At 42.0% G+C, this 23,872-nt stretch overlaps 1 protein-coding gene across 1 annotated transcript in view; it reads right to left on the bottom strand.

The window, feature by feature from the left end:
* Window positions 1-23,063, bottom strand: part of TRPC7 (transient receptor potential cation channel subfamily C member 7) — an 82,062-nt gene extending 58,999 nt beyond the window's left edge. Inside the window, exons 1-2 of the mRNA XM_080398530.1 lie at window positions 21,249-23,063; window positions 12,998-13,775 (exon numbers count right to left, since the gene is read on the bottom strand). Coding sequence (XP_080254656.1) covers window positions 12,998-13,775; window positions 21,249-21,250 — 780 coding nt within the window. The 5' untranslated portion in view covers window positions 21,251-23,063. The remainder of the gene's footprint in view (window positions 1-12,997; window positions 13,776-21,248) is intronic.
* Between the last annotated feature and the right edge of the window lie 809 nt (window positions 23,064-23,872).

Genomic DNA, 23,872 nt, shown 5'->3' with positions numbered 1-23,872 from the left:
AAACAACCATCTACCACAGTTCCCCATCTGCTCCTTGGAAAACTAGTCACAAGTGTCAGAGTGGATGAAGTTCTGGTGCCCACAGCACCTAAGCAGAAACCGAGCACCTCAGGAAAAAGCGATTCCAGCTGCAGAGTCCTGGCACAGAGCACTCCTGACCATATGGACATCATCCTCTTTCTAGGAAGAGCAGACTTAGGAGTGATGCTGCGGCACTTTCTTAAGCAGAAATATGAATATAAAAAGGGTATAATTACATTTTTCTCTGTTCTGAAATCAGTCCAGATCCTTGGGCTTGGGTAGTAACAATGAAATGACACACTTGGCAATGAGTGATTTCCACACTGCACTGCTGTAAAGTTCCCTGCAACAAATTATATTCCAGGAAATTGCCATTTTTGATCATGGAAATGCCAAAAAAACATAGACACTAAAGTACCTAGCACCATTTTGTGGCAATGTAAAATTGTTTGTATACCATTCCTGTTTGTCCACAATTCAGTGGATAGTCTGCCTAGAAGCAGTGAGGATGAGTTCATTATAATTATCTACAATAACAACAATTAAGAACACAATGGGAATAAACTAAATCACTTCCCATCTGTATCCTCTTTAATGTTGGATTTGAGATCCTCAGAATGTGTTACTTCATTTACATTCATTAATACAATATTAATTCCCTACAGTGCCTTTGATAAATGTACAGTTTGATGGAGTCAGGTAGACTCCATTCTCCCATCTGCTGATCTAATATTGTTATTCTATTCAGAGCAATAGTCCTAATTATGCTCATTTGTAGTTCCAGTAGATATCGTGGCCCAATGTGAATAATGAGCAGCAGTCTTTGGAAACGAGTCATTTTGCTTATAATAAACTGCCCAGCTCCTAGCTATTCCCTAAAAAACAACACTGGTATTAGCCGAATGCTTGGGCATTTGGCGTTACTAATTAAACCCAAAGCTTACCGATACTGTATTGCGCTGATATTACAATAGCGATAGCATCATTTTCCATCTGTTTTCCTCACCAATAATTTGATTTTGTCTTTCTGAAAAATAATTTTGTCTTTGGTGCTTCTTGGTACCATTCATTGCCAAGGAGAGGAGGAAGGGTAACGGTGTTACTGTGGAATTTTATATCAAGTCCACTGAGAAAACTCTAAGATGAATGGCAGGTGTGTTTGTAAGGGCAAGCTCAAAGTCAGGCAAGCTCTCTACTCATTGCAGAGGATCCAGTGACTGGGATGGAAAGGGCCAGTGTGTCTTTCCCCTCCGAACAGCCTGCGGCAGGTGGCAGGAGCCCTCTCTGCACTACCATGAGTAGCTGCGCTGGTGCGGACACCAGGACTCATCCTGTCTTGCACACTCGGTAGGCAAGAACAGAAAGCACTCCGTCACTGTAAACTAAATGCAGGCAACCGGCCAAATCATCCCCCCTATTGCTCACAGTGCCATCAGCAGCTGGCAGCAAACCTGGCAGAGGAACGCGAGGTGCCCCTGCCCCAGTGGCAAGGAGGGCCTGGCCGGGTGCAGCCCAGATGGATTAGTTTGCTGTGATGGATCTCTTAATTCAAGATGCAATCCATTATTCCTCATTTGGATAAAGACAGGAATCCATGAGCAGTGGTCAGCCTTGGATCAGACCCACCCGTCAGTCCAACAGCTTCACTGTACAAATTTCTTTCAAAGGGTGAGGAGAAATAGTTTCAACAAATCCAAAGATGATATGATGGTCAAATGAGCCATAATATTGCCAACTATAGGGGCTTTCCTCCCATGTTAAAGCTGTTATAAAATACAAAATGTGGAACTAATAACATTGTGGTGAGCTGAAGTTTTTATGCATAATTAAATTCTGAAAGTATTTCTGAATTATTTGTTGCGTGTCTGCTGGGTTTATGACTGTCATTGTCTCTGCCAGACACAGCCTTCTAAGCACCTGTACTCAAAAAGCAGTTGCAGAGTTGTGCTTGCACACCAAAGTCTAACACAATGCAGGCAGATCATCTTCATCACTAAAAGTCGTCTCTAAAACCAAACAATTTTTTTACCTCCTTGTCTCTGCAAAGCAGAAACAGGGTGAGGAACTGGTACCACAGCTTCACTGTCACTAAAAGAGCTCCCAAAAGCCAGTTAAATGCCACTTAAATCTTCACATCAGCTACTCACTGCCCTTTGCTATATGGTGTGTATGACTCCACAACACCCATGGGCCCTATCTTAATTTAATTTAACCTTATTTCACTTGCTTTTAATCATGGTAACCTTAACTTAACATAACCCCGTATTTAACCTTGTCTTCATACAAATCCCCTCTACACACAACAGATTATCTCAAAATGTCCGTTGTTTTTTTTCTTCTACTTAGTCAAAACACTTTACCTTCCTGATTAACATGTTACAGGCTTCACCCTGACTACAAAATATTCAGAGATTGCCTGGATTAAAGGTAAATGACTCTTCCCTTGTATTCACTGTCAAAAGTTCAGGTTCAAGAAGGATGAAGAGGAGATCTCTGCACTCTAGAAACCTTTCCTCTAAATATATTCCATATGCTCCGAGTAACTGTATGTAAGACGTCACACACACAAATAGATTTCCTGAAAATCATGGCTCAGCAAAATCAGTTGCCACTAAGCCTTGGCAGTTCAGAAGGATTTATAAAAGTCACCTTACATAATGAAATTTAATTTTTTAATTCCTTCATATCCAAGGTTTAAGAATGAAAAATCTGGACTTAATATAATTACTACGGAGGGCTACAAGAAGAAGAGAAAAGTCACCAGGCTTTTATGCAGAGAGAAGGCACATTGACAGATCCAGTGTAACCCCTTTACTGGAACATCAAAGATTCACATTCAGAAATTTAATATCAGATGTTTCTGGCAGGAGGAATATTCCAGGAATTTTACTGGAATTTCCCTTCTTTTGCTACAGATTCATCCCAGGATTATTTTATGCATAAGGGAGTTAACTGCACAGCACCCTCACCAACTCCTGCTCTCAAGGTCCCTTAAAAACGTGCTCATTAATAGGGATTTTTCAGCTTGACAGAAGTGCACTCTTGGTGCAGGATGAGTTGCTTATTTGAAAGGAAACACTGACATCCCAGGAGCAAAATGACCTTAAAGCAACTGAAATAGTCTCACTTTGAACAGATTCCAGATTTTGCGCTTATCTCTCTACCTGGCTAAAATGTCCTATTGTTTGGCTTAGAATTCATCTATGTGAAAATGCTTCTGAGAGGCTTGACAGTGGCAAGGCAGCTGCTGTGCTGCTTCGCCTGTGAACCATTTCCATTGCGCTCCCCTTCCCACCCAGCTGGTGAACCCACCTATTGTTTCCTATCAATGCTCATAAGAGGACTCCAGGTTATTTTAGTGTTTTTATGATCACGTCTGTTGCTCACCTAAACTGGTACCCTGCTCTAGTGTTAGGGCTGTTATGTGCAATCAGACTGGAAGCAGTGAGCTTTAAGTGCCTCAGTCGCACTGCTGCTCATCCTTAATCGAGTAGGACTAGAAATTGGTTCCCAAGGAGCTGTAAAGGGTAATAAGCATTGCACTGATGGTGTGCAGACGGGCACTGCCAAGCATCTCACTCGCAGTAGCACCACAGGAAACAAAAGTATCCCAGCTGTACTCTCTGGGAGATTCAAATATTTCCAGGGTTCCTTCTGCCCTGCCATCTCCAAATGCCAGAAGTTTCCTCTGAACAATTTTTTGAAGGGAGCAAAACCCTTAAGGCATTAATTAAAATATTACATTTTCTTACACTGGTGCATTGTCTCTGATTTGATGTGTTGAAAGGGTCTTTTTCCCCCCTTCACTCTTTCAAGAGAGAGACATGGGCTTGCTCCTCTGTGAGGAGAATGTTTTTTCCCAGAAAGTATTTTGTCAACTTTTAAAAGACGGGTTTTTTTCTTTTTTTTTTTTTTTTTTCTTTTAAACTTTAGCTGGGAGATTTTATCAGTAACAACACTCAATCATCCCTAAAGTAGGCTAAATAACCTTGTAGGCAGTGACCAGGATCCCATTTTAGGTGGCCGCTCAGTGGCTAGTACTGTCGCTAGAGTTACAACTTCCATGAATAATGGCCTTATTTTTTCCAGGATCAGGCGTGGGTTGTAGATGGCTGACTTATACCCTTCACTATGAATCACAGCATCTACTACTCCATTTTACTGTGAATAGACACAGACAGATGCTGACATACCTTCACATTTGCAGATACAAACATCTTTTTTTCAAGACAGCTCCAGGCACCACAGCTTTGGCATCGGTTCTAAACCACTCTGAAGAGCTTTGGCGATTTTCTTCTCATGCAACATTTTAAAACCATTTTGCTTGGGCAATGTGCCAAGCAGAAAATTATTTAATCACAGAACATAGAAAGAGCACTTACAATAACAGCTTTCAAAGTATAGAGGATATTTCTTAATCTATAAACATTTAAAGAGAACAATACAAGAGCCACAAATTTGGTGGTTTTTTAAGGTCAGAAGGGTTCTCTACATCCATTTTCCACAGTCTCTGCAAGACTACCATGCAAAACACATCTGCAATTAATTAATTTACCTCTCAAGACAAACTCAATGTGACATCTGTTATTAGTGAATTTATCTCTGAAAAAGAACAGCATGGAGAATGAGTTCCTTATGTACAAAGCGAGTCCCACTCATGAGCCAAACACAAATTACACTGCAAAGCGTAAATATATTCTCCTTCTCTCATGTTCTTTCCATGATCATTTTTAATTTCCTCTCTTATTTTAATATCTCATTTGTTCCAACAATAAGTTAAAAATTTGATAATAGGTAATTTGTTTTCCTGCATTACTAGGACTTGATTCTTTCCTGTATTGTGAGTTGGGTAATTGGTTGTATCAGCTTATGCATTTGCTATGCACAAGTGAAAATTGAAAAAAAAATAATTGTAGCTTCTAAACATACATTTTTTTCAAGGCAGTAGAGAAAATTGGCTTTTAAGTGAGAAGGGAAAAAAGAACAAACTGTTCCTTTTTAAAGCTAAAAAATACCAGACCTCATCCCTAACCCCATTTCTATGCAAAAGTAAGTTCTTATTAAAGACCTGGAAAAGTTCATATCTGAAAAACTTTAAAAAAAGATTATAGATTACCAGCATGTCTTTAGAAATAGCAGTTTGCATCACTTCAACAGAAGCGCACAACTCTTTTGACTGTGCACTAGCAGTGCAAATGTATGGAGCAATATATACATTTCTGTTCTTTCTCAGGTATCATGCATATTTAGGTAAAAAAAAAAAATCAAAAAGCTAGTCACCTTTTTGACTTTGAATATCATGATGGCTCCAAAGGCAGCAGAGATCTCCCTTAGAGAAGCTGATGGTACTGAAGTAACACAAAGCCAACAGGAGAAGCAGGGAACGAGCTAATTAGAACATTAATTGGAACACAAGAAGGGTCTGAAAGAGATGGTCTGGCTCAGCCAAATCAAAGTCCAGTATTATCAGGTATTAATTTGGAATAAATTCAAATAACCTAGTGACCTGTTCTCTCAATTAGAAATTTAGCAATGAGAGGCAGAAGAAGTAGCTGAGGAAAGAGGTACGATGGGAGCAGGCACTTCGCACTCCTGAGCAGCTGCTTTTTGGGGTGGTGGTCAGAAAACTTGCAGCAGGAGAAACAGCAGTTGCTCCACAGCTGTGTGCAGGACCTGGTGTGAGAGGCAGCTGCTTGGGAATAGTGACGGTTCATATACTCAAAAGTGTGTATAATGGCAATGCTTAATTTTCAAAACAGGAACTACATAATACTGATTATACTTGTGCAGGAGAAAATAAAACCAGCAGAAAAAGGGAGTGCATATATTCTCTCTACCAGGCCAGGTTTCTGAACTTCCCTTTGTCTTCCCTTCCTAAAACCCAGCAAAGTGAAACAGCAGGAAAAAAGTTGCACAAGTGAAAAGACAGCTTTTTTAAAAAATGCAAGTCCTGTCTGGAAATAAAAAAGAAAAGAACAGAAATTCTAGAAAATTAAATGAAAGCTTAAAGAAAGGCCAGATACAACACACTAAAGCCTTGAAGAGCATCTTGCTGAAATAATAAATATGAGTCAAAAAATGTGTTCCCAAACATATCAGGAGCATGAAGTCTGCCAGAGAGTATGTTGAGGCAGAGGTTGTGAAGGGATCACTCCAGGAAGAGTGGGTCAGAGCCGAAAAACTAAGTGATTGATTTACAAGAGTGTTAATGAGGCTACTTAGGGAGGTTCCCACAACAATCTCTTTTTTTTTTTTTTTTTTTTTCTTTTTAAATGAAAGATGAGTTTCAGGGGCTGCCTCCAATCAGTCAGTCCTGACAGCACACCACTCTAAGAGTTTGTTTGGTTTGGGTAGGAAGCAGAGTGTCTAAGCCAGCCTTGCTGGTTTACAGCCTGAGGGGTTTAATGACTTTTTCTTTTTCCAAGTCCACTGCTATCCTCCATTCTCACAAAATACTTCCCTTTCCAACTATTCTGCTTCCCCAAATTTTCTGCTCCTTCCTATTTTTTTTATCACTTCTTTCAGAAAGCAATAGCTTAATGATGATTTTTTCCCTCTCCATGCAGTATGTATTTTTCATGCTACAATGCTTCCGGGGGGGGGGGGGTGGGGACACACACCAGAGTTCAACTTTTGCAGTCAGCTCGCTTTTCCAATTTTTCTTAGGCTTTCAGATATTTTTTTTGTATCTTCTTTTCTCTATATTTATTACCATCCCACCTTATTTTCTTACAAATTTTAGAATAACCCCGCCCTATTTATTTTTCATTTGAAGAGACGGACTTTCATTAAGTCTAATTTCACCAAGTTGAGCAATCAAAAAGGTGAAAGGAAGCAATTCACAATCTCTGAGGTACTTAACCCCAGCAATGCCCACGATTCGCAGATGGCCCGAGAAATGAAGAGGTTGGGAGGTGTTCAGTGTTGCAGAGCCACAAGTCTCAAAAAAGCTGCAGCTTCTCTGCAAGATATAACCAGACATGGCAGTCCTTACTGCTCTGCAACAGCAGTACGGTGTCATCCTCAAAGGGCAGGATCTGCTCCCAGTTTCTTATTTGCAGAGATAAAGTCAGAAACACTAAGAAAATTTGCAAGGTCATTTCTCTTGAGAAGCTTAGGCAAAGCACACCCTGTGAAGTTAACAATTTCTATTTAGGTAGGAAAGAGGTGGGGCTGATATCCTGGAGCAAGAGCTGTGCTGCAGGAAAGCCAGATGATCCCTAACTGATACAAGTCACTGAGTCTCCAGGGTTGTTTTGCCATCTTCCAGCATCATGTGAATTTAGGGTTTTGGGCCTCAGCTGTTGAACGTTACTGCAGCCCCAATAAAACAAGAAGCAGTTCCTAACAGGTGCATCTCTGCAGGCATCTCCACACTTGACTTGCCGCTGCACAAGCCCTCACTCTCCACAAATTACATCGCAGCCAGCTGCAGTCCACCAGCCAGCTGAGCTGGACACGATGCTCACTTGCACACCAGAGCAGGCTTACAGCTAGGATCTGCTTTCTGATCCCAGCGTTTTTTAGAGAAAGGACAACAGTTAAAGGAAAAGTGACAGCAAGAGGCATATAATTTAGAAACAAGCTACGCTGTAGTAAATGAACTGACAATGTTGGTAGGATCGGTAAACAAAGACCACGCACCATATGTCTTCCAGGTGGTGGTTTTCACCATGCCTTCAGTATCATTTTAATCAACAGGAGCTGAGATCTTATTTAACACTTATGGTTGGTGAGATCTTTTCATAGCCCCCTTTGCGATTCTATAATTTAATTTGTCTGGATTGCTAAATGGAATGAATTGGCTGATTGTCACCACCACAAGGATGTTTCCTGCCGTACACAAGCATGTAGTCTAATCTGAAAGCATGCAAGGTTGTAGACGGGGCGTAGAGTGGGATCTCACCAGACACAGCAGTGTGCAGTCATAGCTTTAAAAAAGTAAACAGAGCTGTTCTGTGTTCCACTCACTGTTTCTAGGATGTAGACAGTAATATTGAGCCTAACACTGCTGTTAAAGGCAGCTGCAAATCCTGCAGACTGTTCGCTAGAAATGTAATCTCCTGAAGGGTTCAATGAGCATACACAAATGTTCCTGTTGACTCTGCTTTTAATATTCCAGTCCTAGAAATTAGTTGCCTAGCTGTGGACAGCTGGCACCTGTGAAGACATCTGCGTATGGTTTTACACCAAGATGACACGGCGAAGATCGATTTCTCTGCACCAAGGAGGACAGCAGTTCTCAGCAGCCTGGCTCGTGGGTGTTGATGTGTTTGTACGGACAAATCCTGGCTCTGTCAGTCATACTGGAAGTGACCTCAAGCTTACTTACATGGGCAAAACAAACAGAATGCACTGGTAGATGAGAGAAGGATTATTTGCTTTATGACTCAGGCCCAGGGTCTGTCAACTTTGAAAGAAATGGGAGTGTACACAGTTTTTTTTTCAATTTGAGTAAAAGAGAGTGAAAAAGAGGGGAGCCTTCCTCCTTACGTGGACTAGAGGGATCCTAGCTCTGTGAGGCTGACATTATGTTTGCTCTCTCAAAACAGCTTCATATTTTAATCACTGGCTGTTTTCCACCTTTCATGGAAAACTACAAAGCACATTAACTTTGTCCTATATTTATGTTTTAATTTTACTTTCAATTTTTAATTAAATAAACCCCTCAGTTTCCCACTGCTAGGAACCTTCTAGTCCACACAGGGAGGAAGGCTCTTCTCTTCTCCTCTCTCTTTTCAATGTCAATACAGTGGACTAAATCAGACCCCCAATCTGTATTGCCCTTGCTCCAGTAGATGTTGATTTTATTTTTCCTTTGTAAACACAAAATGAAAACTGGGAATAAGGAGAATGTGAAACCAATACTTAATTTTGAGCTTGCAAATGGGATATACAAAAATGGCAAAGTACAGAATTCAGATTGTTTTTCCAACTTGGGCTGCCTCTACTATGGAAGGGTACTATTGCATAAAAACCTGCAAACATACACAGTGACTCTGACATTTACTTCTTTCTTTTCTGAAATTTCAAGAATCCACCTCTGAGGGGTTTCCTACGCACCCTATTTCTAGGCTAACTGCCAGGACATTTAATGCAATTACATTGCTAGTATTTTTGGTAGGAACAGCCCGTTCAATATTCTTCATCTTATTTTGGAGAAGGGGGATTATTTATTTCTAGACTCATGGACTACATGTTTCAAAGCAATTTGTTTTCTCCCATTAATATGAAAACTTTTTTGCAACATTTTGACACTAGAAAATGTAAGGGAAAAACAAAATTACTTCTCCCCCCGGCCCCACCTTCCCCAATGAGCATTGCAAAAGCTGACATTTGCTTGAAATAATGGAACAGCAACATTGATCCAGATTTTACATTTGTTTTAAATACTGGACAGATTCTTATTTTCTGCGGCCTCATCTAAGCTTCAGTGAAAATGCACTGATTTACTCCAGGAGAGTATCTGCTCCAGTAAGACAATTGCATTGACTGGCTCTGTGAGCTTCCCTGTTTCTTCCAGCTCCAAGTCTCCACTGTTATTATTCTTTTCAGCATGTGGGAAACCATATAGTAGCTGACTGTCTTGACCTTGATTTGGAGCCAAATTCGAGACATCAAGAAAGGAGCTCAACAGGGCAGTATATCCACTCCAGACTGATAGCCAGAACATCTACTCTTGCTTTAAAGACCTATTGATTGGTCAACAGAAAGGCCAGCAGTGTGATCTAGCATATGTCCAGACCCCTATTGTCACCTTAATAACACTCTCATACTACCTTGCGATGTGTGATGCTTACGCAAAGACGAGTTGTAAGACAGTGTATGACTGAATTTTAGCAACTTTGGGTGAGAACAATCTACTCAGCTTCTGCCACTGTGAAAACTAATGGATAAAATTATTTTCACCTAGTAATCTTCATTGGAGTCTCTCTGAAACCGTGGCCAACCGCAGTTAATGCAAATTGTCTCCTTTAAAGTCGTTCCGGTGGCTGTTTTGTTTCACCTTTTGTATCTGTTCAAAGAGGCAACTCACCTAAAAAATTTCATGTTCTCTAAAAACACAGTGCATGTTCTGGCTCTTCAGTCTGATGCGCTGATTAGTGCTATTGCATAACAGATTTAGGGCGGCAAGCAGCAGGTGAGAAGCACTGCATCTATATTTTAATTAGCTCATGCTAGGAGTTCCTTCAGTTACTTAATTACTATTTGTCCACCCACATTATTAAAATCTTACTCATGTCCTTCCGTTTCAAGGACTTTTTGTACCTCCTGAAAACTGTATTGCTAAGATTGCATATAAATAACTGTTCTGAAATAATCCCAAGCAATAATTTTCTAAATCTGTTGAGCACCAATTAAATTACAGAACTTTAGAAATAAAAAATTATATTTCTAGGAAAGTGTTATTTTAGGCACAAAAAAGTCCTCTGGAGCTTGTCTGGTTTCATAATTTTTTCATTATTTATGGGCTTCTTAAATACGTTTTCAGCAATTGTGTTCTTCTCTATAAATGAATTCTCAAAATGTCATATTCTGTGAAAATAAACCTTACTGGTTTATTAATACCCTGTTCCACATCACACTTACTATGTTAATAAGAATAAATGCTTTTGCATAAACGCATACACCTGATTTTTTGCCTACAGTGAGAATACATTATAATCTTGAGAAGTTCCTTATTTCTGGAAGTATTAAAATACTAAAGGAATGTGACAACTTTGAAGTAAACTAGGGGTATGGGTATTTCTGAGTTACTTCACTAACCTACATAGATGTTGCACAGAACCTTCCTACAAGGCAACAAAATCGGAAAGCCTTCCTGGAAATCCAGCAATTTGGCAAAGGGCTTCTAATGTTTTTTCCAGTATTGATTTACTCGCATCAGTTTGCCAGTGCTGGAGAGATGTTACTGCCATGAGACTATTTAAACATTTGATTCCTTCTTTGCCCCTGGAGGATTCATGTACCTGCCAGTGCCGGTCTAGACAACGCTGGCAGTTCTGCGAACAAAAGGAGGGATTCTGGTAGAAATGGATTTGCTTTTCTGCAGCAAGATACTTATCAGAACTAACAGGTATGTAATACTGGGGCTGTCTATACTCCACACAATATATCTTTTTCTACTGGAAAGAAGCTGGAACATTAATGAGATATGAATCTTGTTAACTGTGGGTGTGAGCCCACCGTGGAGTAACTCTCATTCAAGCAGCCAGATTCACAGAACCCAGTGAGGTTACTTCACTAGGGCTGAATGTGATGCAAGTAAAAAATCCCTTTTAAATTATTGTGTCCTTGCAAATCTGATTCACATGTGTAAACGAGTTTGCAGGATTTTGCCCTAATTCTATTGCCAAAAAAGCTCAGTGATTTGGGTACTTTTTCCTGTTAGAGACTTACTACAGAGTTTCAAAAGTAACAGCCTAAGAACATGCTTTCTTCTCACTTTTAAACTGAAGAGCATAGAATCGTTTAGGTTGGAAAAGACCTTTCAGATCATCAAGTCTGACTGTTAACCCAGCACTGCCAAGTGCATCACTAAACCATGTCCCTGAGTACCACATCTATACATCTTGTAAATACCCCCAGGGATGGTGACTCCACCACCTCCCTGGGCAGCCTGTTCCAGTGCTCGACCACCCTTTCCGTGAAGAAATTTTTCCTAATCTCCAACCTAAACCTCCCCGCACAACTTGAGGTTGTTTCCTCTTGTCCTGTCACTTGTCACCTGGGAGAAGGGACCGACCCCCCCTGCCTACACCCCCCTGTCAGGCAGCTGTGGGGAGCGAGAAGGTCCCCTCTGAGCCTGAGCCTCCTTTTCTGCAGGCTGAGCACCCCCAGCTCCCCCCGCCGCCCCCCATCAGGCTGGTGCCCCAGCCCCTTCCCCAGCCCCCTGCCCATCCCTGGACACGCTCCAGCCCCTCAGTGTCCCTCTGGGAGTGAGGGGCCCGACACTGACCCCAGGGGTCGTGGTGTGGCCCCACCAGTGCCCAGCACAGGGGGGACAATCACTGCCCTGGTCCTTTGCAGCCCATAGCTACAAATCTGGAAATTGATGGTTTAAGTCTTGAATAGTTTTCTAAATCAAAAGTAACGGCTTCCTGGCAAGCATCCTACTCCAGTTCACTCACAACATAGATTTTATTACCCCAGTGTCACTGATCATAGCTGCACAATAGTGGTAAGTCAGAAAACAGTCTTATGTTGATGACTGAGCCACTGAAAATTATTTTTTTCATGACTAATTTATTTTAGAAAGGGAGACATTGCTATTTATGTCATGGAAATTACTTAGAGAAATAATGCAAATGGCATTGGGCATTTACAAACTCATTATGATAATGGCAATCTTGAATAACTTGTAAGAATGTTCTGCAAGTCCCACTGTTATGTTTGCATGATGATAAATTTTATAACAATCTCTTGATCATTTCTCTCCTCCTTTCTCATGAAATCCATCATATAAAGATGCACTACCAAACCATTAAGATGAAATGCAATTTAAATTATTTTACACGGAACCAAAATTGCTTAGTTTATACCCTTTATCATTGAAACAGAACTAGGTGTACTGGATTCTTAAGCCGTTAAACCAACCTCTAGAGCTCTGCCTCTAAATAGATTGCTCAATTAAAAAGACTTACCTTTCTTACAAAAAATGAGTCTCCATCTTTGTAATAATCTAATTTTTATTCCTGCTGCAAACTAAAGAGTCTAAGCAATCACAGTGTGCAACGTAAGAACTCCAGGTAAGGAAGTCTCTGCTATAATATGCAATGTTCAGTTCCATGTATTTATTAACTGGGGGATGCACAGGGATCTAAATCTATGTGTAGTTAACACACCTGGCAGTTTCTGCAGCTTCTGTTTCCTCCCCCACCCCCTCCAACGGAAAACCAAGACTTGATCAACCATATAAAGCATACAGCACCCTGAACACATTCAGCCCAAGGAAAAAGGCACCGTGGTGAATTACCTTAAATTCAGTTTCAATGTTCGCTAGTCTGGCCAATTCATTGCTTAGCTCTAAAGCAGTAAGGACAGGGTCTTCACTGGAAAGAGACAAATAAGCAGCACTGGCTAATCCTTTGTAGGCATTCATTCTCGATCGAGAGTGACTAAAGGAATCTTTCCTCTGTTTCTCAATACATTCATTGCACTTGCAAAAATAGTCATGTGGCCTTTCAATCCGCGCGCCTTTTAGAAGTAAGATGTGAACAATTTCATACTCCTGGCAGTGGGCAGCAAGTATGATAGGGGTAATGTCATGGGAGAACCGAGTTCCATCTTCATCATAAGCATAAAAATCATCATCTCTCAGTTCCTGCTCAAGGGGGCTGAGTGTGAGACGCTGTCCTTGTGCAAAGGCTGGGTGGTTCAATATTGCTTCCACAATGCGCACGTATCCTTTACTGATGGCTAACAAAAGCGCATCTCCAACTCGAGCGAGATTCTCCTTTTTGAGGAGGAGCTCTGTCACTTCCAGGTGCTCATTCCCTACAGCTAACTGAAGAGCGTTTTGTCCCATATAATCGACACAATTGAAGTTCAAGGTTTTGGATTCCTCCAGCATTTTTCGCACAACAGGAATGTTGCCATATTCTGCAGAATCGAGAAAACGTTCCTCTTCTGCAGTCAGGCTGGTGCCTTTCTCATTGAACATGTAGGCTGGGCCCCGGATGGCCTGCCTCCGGCCCTTCTCCCGAAGGGTTGTGTGCCTTCGATGCATGTTTTTATAATTGCTGTTTCTCAACCTGCAGAATACCAGAAAGGAAGGTTGGTTATATTCTCAGAGAGTCATGGTCTCACATAACCTGAAATAAGGATAAAAATATCTCATTATGATCAGATCTCGCTAGCTTTATGATCTAGGCCAGTTGTTTAAAATCATTTAAGATACATGTGGAATAAAGATGATTAGCTTTATGAACAACAGACAAGTTTTCTTCCGACTTGTACACCCTTCTGGATATCAACAAGGATACACAGCACGTTAACTTGAGAAATAGAAAAAAAAAAAAGAAAAAAAGATAGTATGAACATATTTGTTTTCATTTTATTGTTTAGAACTTTATTACACAGTATTTAGGAGTGATATCTACACCATAATCTTTCTCTGACTTACTCTTTTTGAATTTTATCCTTGAGGACATAAGCCCTAAAGAAAGTTAGCAGGACTATGTCAATCCAAGACCTTGGATCAGGCCAACAAGCTATGTTCCATAAAGTTAAAAATCATGCCTCTAATTTTGAACACACAGTAACAACGGTAGAGATGTTGCATGTTCTATTAAGATTCAGCTGGTACAAGTAAACCACCTATTAATTCACTGCTTTTTTCATGCTACATAATACCATTTTTCTGTTTCCTGATCTAGAGCCGTTTAATGAATAACGTCTGAATTTTTTCACTGAAATATAGTTTGCAGCTACTCTAAATACAAGTACCCAAATCCTGGGGCCAGTCTTGAAAAACAGGAATAACTCCTGATTTGGTGTCACATCACTCCCCAGTAAGCATCTTTCAGAGTGCCACTGCAGAAAGAAGAGAACACAGTTATCTGACCACAAACAGAGGGCAGATCAAAAATGGTCATGAGTTTCCCCACTGATTATGTGGCTGAAATGCCTTCACTTGCAGTTGGTGGGATGGACACAAACTGTTCTTATTCTACCTTCTCTGGAACCCCTGACGAAAACTATGCCACATGCAAATGGGCTCAAAGGGGAGTAAACATACCGTTGTATGAATTTAACTAAAATCCTAAATCTATCTGTGGTTTTAAAATGTTCACACTTTGCATTCAGTGCCATCTCATAGTTTTTTAATTTCATTGCAGTAGCATCTTAACAAAATCATAGTCCCTCTTTTAGAGTCTAAGCATGCGGTGTTAATTTCCATCCTAAGCCTACAGAATGTGCAGCCTGAGTAAAAAGGTATAAACAACACTGCTCCCACAAAAAGCATTTGCACTCAGTCCCATAGCAAGTCCTAAATCATTTGGATAAAATTTGCAGGAGCTTCTAAGCTGCAGTGGGCAGATGTAACAAATAAGCAGGTGTTAATGCTCAGTGGGTGGCGAAGGTTCATCCTTCCACACTCCATCTGTTCCTCAACGCAGATTTGACCTTCAGTCAATGAAAAGTTCATGTGGTGCTCTGAAAAATACTACTGGAGTTTGGAAGTGCTGTCATGAATGACGAAAGGGAAAGGTTCCAGGAAACAGAGTGGAGTAGATATATTGCCTTCAGTAATACGTAGTGAAATAACGTATGTAATAACATAGTAATGGAATTAAGTAAAAGCCAGGGAAAACAAAAGGCATCAGAATCCCCAAATACCTAAAATATCAGGACACAGAAATTCTCAAGGTAGCTGTTCCTATGCAACTAACATATACATGTGCAGCTATCATCTTAATTCATCACTTTTTTACTGATCTAGAATAGAAAGCTAATACTGGAGAGTTTCAAACCAATTTTAAGGAAAATTTTTAGCAGCTACATTAAAATTTTAACAAATTCTAAGAAAGCAATTTTGTGACCATACGCAGTTGAAAGAGAGGTTCATATTAAGAACCTGTTTCCCTAAGCTTTGATGCATCCATATAACAACTTACTAAAAGCTGGAAGAAACTAAACATATCATCCCATGCTCCACTGAGAGATAAAGTGTTATATGAACCTTAAAACTAAGGTTGTGGAAGAAAGTTTAAGGACACAGACATGAGGGACATAAGAATAACGAAGGAGATACGGTTACGTAAATTAATACTCAAGACTGAATGAAGTTTTCTATAAGAGAAAACAATAACAGTAAAAAAAAATAAAAAATACCATTAACATATCTAACACTGACAAGGAGACAGAAGTCTCTAAAGCAGCAAAATGCCTGGGGTAAAAACGAGGCCCCTTTGAAGTCAACCATTCAAGATCCATTGAGTTCATTGGAGTCCAAATTTTGCAAACACATATGCACATGCACACACACATACACAATGTCCCCAACAATTAGCTTTCATCTTAGAAGCAGCCCCAGTGAGACCAAGAGGACTAACGTGCTTAAAGCGAAGTAATGAACCATATGCAGAAGTGCTTATCTAAACTGGAGGGCATGTCCTTAGCTGTTCAGGACAACATTTAAGTTTTAAACCTGCACTGAAATCTTACTGAGTTCACGTAAGGACTATACATACCAATAAACACTTCTGAATTCTGACTTTGTTAGATAGAGACTTAAGGTACCAGGAAGCACTTTACACATTTGCAGTCGTGGGCTTTCCTGGATGTTAAATTAAACCTCTTAAAATGTTAAGCAACTTAAAAGGATGAGCTGGTGATGGCTTAAGCAACTGTGGCTGGGATTGACTGGAAAGCAATCCAGCTCCTGCAGCTGCTCAGTGATGACCTGTGGGTGCAGCAGGATTGCACACGCCTAAATATCTTAGGGCTGTTAATTGCAATAGCTGCTTCAAGCTGGAGGAATTCCACTGGGCTTTTCTGATGTTCAAAAACCATGTAGGGCAAGATATTTGGCAACCTTGTTTGTTGTTATATTTAATGGTCGGTACTGGAAGCAACTCAGCTATATGGATCATTTCCAGCAGTGAGGAATTTATTAGATATTTTGCCTGATGTCCAAGTATAATTCTTGATACTTAATTCTTTTTTTCTTAGAAAAACTTTTATCTTCTGGTATGTTATGACTTCTAAAGGAGAAGCCAGATAACCTTATAATCACACCCAAAATAAACATAAAGCTACATAAAATATTACCATTGGCCCAGTTCTAAAATTTTTGCCTGAGAGGTTAGAGTCTGTACTAGAGCTAATTGGCACCGGTTTGTTGTATATGAAGTAACATGCCAAAAAAAAGGACCTTCATTTCACTGTCTTCAATTCGGAGTGAACACTGGTTTCTTATGCTGTTTCTAACAGCAAAATTTGCATCAAAGAAAGAGGAAACAGAAAAGCATGCCTGCCCTCCAGAAAGAGAATTCCTACAGAACATTTGTCTTGCAATAAATGTTCTGCTGGGATATCCCTGCAGCACAGAGTTGGTCTCTACTGCCTGCAGGTAAGGGCAAGAGTACCATCATTCAGAGGGCTTCACCTCAGATGAATTATGCCCCCCAGCCTTGCTCATGAGCAGAGAAGATCAATATCTCAGCTATCGCACTTTGTCATCTTTATAGAGGACAAGAGATGAATAAAAAATTACACTTTTAACTTTGAATAATTTCATGAGAAATGCTTAGCTATCAACTGTTCTGAAAAGAAAGTTATAATTATGTTTGACCTGAGAACTGAATCGTGATAAAGAAGTGGTAGTGCAAGAAGTAATATATGCTGTAGCTGAAGATCTTGGAAACTGAGCCCTACTGTGGTGTCATGACTATACTCAGCACCTTTTTCTATTCTGCATTTCAGTTATGTGCAGGCAGGTTTAGAACTAATCGTATTTACTGAGTATGTGTAATGTTCCCTCTTAAAAAAAAGTAATTGTAACTTGATTGCATTTATCTTGCCATTTTTGTTTAAAGGTGCTTTGCATTGAAATTACTGTGTATTTGCATATTTTATTGAGACAGCTAGTGATCAAACTCGTCAGGCACTGCAATTAAATATTGTGTTTTTCTAGGAAAGAATGCCAATGTATGCAGTGTTGTTGGAGAGAAAATGGTCTGGGAAAAGAAAACCAAAATTTCAGGGCTTAAGTACTGTTTGCAGCAAAGCACATGCAGCTTTACACAGCTGAGGGAGCCATAAGATGGCTGGACTCATGTGGTGAGTGGAGAAGAGTAGCAGTTTCTGAAAGGTGATTAAGCTTTTAATAAAACCTCCCCAGGACTCTCTGAGTTTCTAGTTAAAGTGGCTAAGAATAGGTCCTTCCACCTTGCACGGACGTACTGGGCACCGAGACACTCGATATCTGAGAAGGGAACAGGGCATAACATGAGATTTGTTCTTAATGTGATATCACTGAAAACACTGTTGAAGCTGAAACTCTCCTTTTTTGGAGCCACACTCTCCTAACTGGTCTGAGTTCCAGAGATGTAGGTCAAGGTGGACTTAGGAAGGAAGCTAGGCTGCCTCATACGGAGTTTACCTCAGCAAATGCCTTTTCTCCTTGATCCTCCAGACTATGCCATGCAGGACTTTCTGCTGCCTCTCTAGGCCCACACAAGAACCTATGGAGGGGCAGGGCTATCATCTAGAGCTAAGGCTTGGGGAAAATATTCAAAGGTCTAATTTTCTTAAGAGGCTAAAATGGAGTTTTTAATGTGCTGTTGAGCCAGAATTTTACAAGCATGTAGTGCAGGCTGAGTAGTATCTGCTTACATTTGTAAAACATCTAAAGTCTGACTAGGTATTGAAATCAATGGGTATTAGGTACTGCAGCAATTTTGGAATTCTCAGGTGATGTCAACCTTTACTTGTCTTAGAGCCTAAAAGTTGAGCAAGGCATTTACGAAGGCAGCTTTAGGAACTTACAGTCTCTGACTGCACTTTGGGTTTGCTTTCATTCAGTGGAGAGAGGCTGGCAGGAGTCTCCCTGTGCCCTTTCAATGACCCCCTGTGTCCAGAAACTACAGAAGAAACTTAGGCTATATAACCATTACTGTGCCCCATGTTGGATAAAGCAGCCATAGAGTAGGCTTTGATGAGACATTGAGTCCACCTTCTTCAAAAAGAAATTTAAGTTTCCGAAAGCCATTTTGAACACATCACTTTTGGTTCCTGCAGAGTCTCAGAAACTGTCAGATTGACACTTTACTTATTATTTTTCTTTCTACTTACATCAATATTTCTAAAAAGAATCAGGGCACGTAAAGGCTGCAGACTCCCTGAGGCCTCTTTGGAATTGACACAGCTCTTATACATCAAATGGACCATTTTCCTCTATTAACCCTTGCTTCCACACAGGAAACCTGAACTAAGACATGCTATAAACATGAACAAAAATTAAGGAAATTAAGTTTTACAAGCAGATGCAAATTGGTATAGAAATGAATCAATTTAAAAGAGTAAGTCAATTTGTTCAGAGCAAAAATGTAGGATGTTGCATCTTTTAGTTAAAAAAATTACAACATGTTTTACAGCAGAGTCCAGACTTCAGGTCAGGAGCGCAGGTTGAACACAGCTGCACACATTTAATATCCTACGTGCAATAGGCTACTCTGGCTTTCCAAATGCTGCATAGGTATGTATTACTAGAGCTTTCCGATACCCTTTTTCTCTCTAATATCTTAAATAGCCTTCTAAATCTTACCTTAAGTCAAGATGTAATCCTTCAAGATGAAAATTTTAAGTATCCTTTTTCACATATTGCTAATTTACTATGTAACAGACTCAGTATCATTTGAGGTGGTTGGTTTTGGTTAACAGCAGCTTATTCCAAAGTTTTCTGTGCTTTGAAATGTTTAAGTGCCATTTTACTTAATCTTGGGATATCCAAAACACAAATTCAATACTGTTAGCAACATGGTCATTCTCCTACATGAAAAGTTGCATACGTATCTAGGGACAATTAATAGATTATTTTTTTTTAGCTCTGTTCAAGCAGATACTAATTTACTTGCAGAGCAGTCCTACAAAGCAGTTGCAGGAAGTAATGTCCCCTCCGACCATTTCCACTGCTCATATAGATAGAAGAATATGATATTTCAAGGTCAAACTTTGCAAAGAGGCCTCTCTCCTTGTGGAAGTACAGATGCAGTCAGCAAAACCACACCTTTTCAAATCCCTTAAAGAAATGGCAGCACTAGATACGTTCAGGAAGACAAACCAGGCCTCTCATGTCATTAAAGGATGCTGATGAATGATGCACACTAACATTCCAAACACCTTCTTGTCATGAAGCATAAGGTCTGAGGTCAATAACCTAGAAACATTGAGGACAGACCACCAAATCTTTACCAGCATCTATGTTTTCATGTCCTCCCTGATGTGTGTTAGAAAGGAGGCAGCTCTGCCTGGTGGTTTGAAAAAAGGAATTGGAATTTGGCTTTCTACCAGCTATCTTTCAGAAAACCCCATTCTCTGTTTCTGAGTTGTCTCACCCTCCCCCCTTTTTTTAAAGTAAGCATCAGCATTTTCTTTCCCATTCCAAAGCAATCTCATGCACCAATACAAGACTTTTACAGCTGGAGAGACTGTAATCACTTTGTTTCTCAAATTCAGTTTCTTCTTGTGTTATATGTACTGGGGATTTTTTTCCTTCCTTCCTTCCTTGCTTCCCCTTAATATATGATTGTGAAGATGACTAATTATTACAAAGGTAAACATAGAATGCATGTGAGATAGATATACAAAAATCAAGACTATTTCTGCATTCTCTCCCATTGTCCATTCATTAACATGTTTGGCCACCAAATAAACTGCCATGACAAGAATGAGTCTGACTCTTCCTTTTTAATCCGGATTTGGGAACTAAGAATAGGACACCTTTACTGTTGAAGCACTTCAAAACTCAGGCTGAGATCGTACCGAGAACACAACAGAAGAATACCTGTTCATTCATAAATTTTTACTACTGTTGAAAGCAATGAAAAATATTTCTAATGGTGCAAGCAGGGGGCAGTGTAACGCTGATTTTCAACTAACAGTTCCATGTAAAAGAGAAAGAAGAAGCTCTGAAAAGAACTGGTAATCTCGATTCTGGCTGTATTTCATTTTTCCCTATTGCTGCACCCTTTTCATTGCTCACTTCACCGTTATTTCAAGACAAGAAAAATAGTAGAGCAAAGGATTTCTGACAACCGTTAGACCCAGCAAGCTGCAACAGGCATGATACAGTGTCCCGTATTTGCCGCTCTCATTTTTCCTCGTTTCACCTTGGCCACACCGTTTCCAGGAAAAGCAAACCCTCAAAAATTTCACCCAGCTACAGAAGAAGACAACAGCGTGGCTCCAAACCATGTGGCCGGTAACAAACAAGCAGCCCTTTGCGGTACACTGAGACCAAACACGTTTGCACAAATTCCAAGGGTAGAAAGCCAAACCGATTTCCCACGCAGCCACCCACCTCACTCATGCCAGCCTATACTCAGGCTTGCAGGAGACCGAGCCACACCGAGCCACCTCTAGCCCCGACAAAACTTCCCGGTGCGTAACTAGGGACGGGCATTAGAGCCAGAGCACTTCCCAGAGGAGCAGAAAGGGAAGGCGGCTGTGGACACGGCAGACCCCCGGTGCCCGCCGCCCCCGCAGGGGCAGCACCTTACATGTGCGCGTCGGGGCCGCTCCGCTTCACTCCGGCGGCGCGGGGCGGGCGCGGCGCCGGCCCCCCATGGTGCGCTGCGCTGCCGCTGTCCCTGGTGCTGAACGGCCGCTCAGCGCGGCCGGACGGGGCGGGCGCTGTCCGCGGTGCTGCAGCCGCCGCCGGCGCGGTCGAGGCGGCGGCTCATCCTTATCCCCCCCTCGGCACCGCTCAGGCAGAGCAACCCGGGAGCGCCGGGGATTCGCTTCCTGGAGGAAGAGCCTGCTGCGAGGTTGGCATGTGAGTTGCGTTGTCTTCCCCGTCTTCCCTCCCCCTCTTCCCCCGCCGTTGTCCTCCTGTAGGTGTGGATTTGATGGGTTTTTTTCGGAGCGCCCCTTTTCTGGCCGGAGCTGGGCGAGTGCCCCTGCGCCTTCCCAGGGGGCTACCCCAGAACAGGCGCGGCGAGAGAGCCTTCCTGGAGAGGGCAGGGCTGCCTGCAGGCTGCCTAGCGGGGTGGGGGGCTCCGTCGGGGGCTCTCCCCCTCACACGCCGCACGTCTGCCTCATCCGGCTGTGCCGCCCCTCCGCTGGGAGTGGTTAGTGCCGCTTCTCCCCGTCTGCCATGCCCAGGTTAAGATCGTTTTCTGCCTTCCCTAGATCTTGTCTCTTAGGGGACGCCACGGAGGGGTGTGTATGTATGTGTGTGGCAGGAGTGAAGGGTAGAAAACGATGCCAACATGCAAAATAATCAGTCAGTGCCATCACTCCCCTCTCTTGCTTGGCAGAGGAGAGCCGCCAGAGCAACAACTTCAAACTACACCCGGGAGCACCAGTGCACCCTTCTGCACTCTATCCTGAGCAGTAAGAGCAGGTCTTTTTTCCCAGGACACCCACCAGGATGCTCCCACCCCCTCCTACACAGCTCCAGGCACACAGGGCTCTCCAAGCCCATGACCTTCCCTGTCCTTCCCCATTTGTGTAACCCCTCTGCACACCCACTCCTCCTTACCTGGATGCAGGGATCCCCACCTCATCATGCACCCCACTACAATTACCAAATAACATCTGCCCACCTCACCTGGTGTGTTCTCTGGGAGCTTAATCCTGGAGGAAACCCTCTGCTTGGAGAGGTAACAGTGGGAGGCAGCACAGGGCTCTCTGAGCAGCACACACTAGAGGATGGCAGGATGTTGATTTGCCCCCAGGTTGTCCTTCTCCCACCCCCTCATAGCACTGGGGGAAGCAAGGGCACTGGTTAAGAGATTTTTAACCAACTTTCAGTCTCAGATCTGTGTAACCAACTCAGCTGAAGATGCTATTTGATGGAAACACCTGAGACAAATGATGGGCACAGGCACTGACCTTTTCAGCAGGGCCCACTGACAGTATGGTGTGGTTTCTGTAGCAGCACTTTAAAAGCTTACCTTTCAGAAGACTCTACCTTTCACAAACTCTTAAAGACACCTGGTGCAGGCTTTCACCCCACATACCCAGGCAGCTAAGTTACCTTCACCAGCCTGAGCTGTACTCACAATTGTGAGGAGGGCAAGCCTTTTCCGACTAAGATATTTTAGAGCTTGAATAAGGGGAAAAATTTAGTAACCTCTATTGTAGGAGGCACCCATACCCGCAGGATTCACTGCACTCTGTTTTGACATTGTTTTCCTGTGCTGATACCTTCTGTCCTCTAAAATGCACTGACTGCTTTGTTCTTGCCCCCATTTCTGGCTTCTTGGAGTTCACTGAGAAAGTCAGGAGAACCCAAATGAATAAACATATGAGAACGATGTGGATGTTACCAGGCCCAGGGGAGAACAAAGTTTTGAGGCAAAGGCATCCTGGGGGGGGGGGGGGGGGGGGGGGGAAGAGAGAGAGAGATTGACTGCACAGCTATATACTCAACCTGTGGTGTTGAAAGAAATTTGAAATTACATATTGCTGCACAGACATGAATCTCTGCTTTAGATAGCTAACACAGCTTGGGGTTAAGATCAACCCCACGCTCTTGCTTTTGGACTTTTTCTCTAAGCAAAAAATAGCTCTCCAAGTATCTTGGTATTTGTATGTTGGTTTTGGCTGGGATAGAGTTAATTTTCTTCCTAGCAGCTGTTAAGGGGCTGTGTTTTGGGTTTGTGCTGGAGAGGGTGCTGGTAACACAGGGCTGCTCAGTCCCTGCTGAGCGGGGCTTACACAGAGCCAAGGGCTCTGCTGCTCCTCACCCCACGCACCAGCGAGCGGGCTGGGGGGCACAAGGAGCTGGGAGGGGGCACGGCCGGGACAGCTGACCCCGCCTGACCCCAGGGATGTCCCCTGCCATGAGCCTCATGCTCAGCTTATATTGCTGGGGGAAGAAGAAGGAAAGGGATGCTGTTGGGAGTTACAGTGGTTATCTTCCCAAGTAACCACTATGCACCACAGAGCCCTGCTGTCCTGCAGATGGCCGAACACTGGCCTGCATTGGAGAGTGGTGAATGAATTCCTTGTTTTTCCTTTGCTTGTGTGCACAGCTTTTGCTTTACTTATTAAACTGTCTTTATCTTAACTCACAAGTTTTTTTTTCATTTTTACCCTTCCAGTTCTCTCTCCCATCGCACTGGGGATGAATGAGCAAGTGGTTGTGTGGGGTTGAGTTGCTGGCTGGGCTTAAACC

The sequence above is a fragment of the Falco punctatus genome (assembly GCF_963210335.1).
Source record: "Falco punctatus genome assembly, chromosome: 8".
Lineage (NCBI taxonomy): Eukaryota > Metazoa > Chordata > Aves > Falconiformes > Falconidae > Falco > Falco punctatus.
This window is presented reverse-complemented; position numbering and strand designations above follow the sequence as displayed.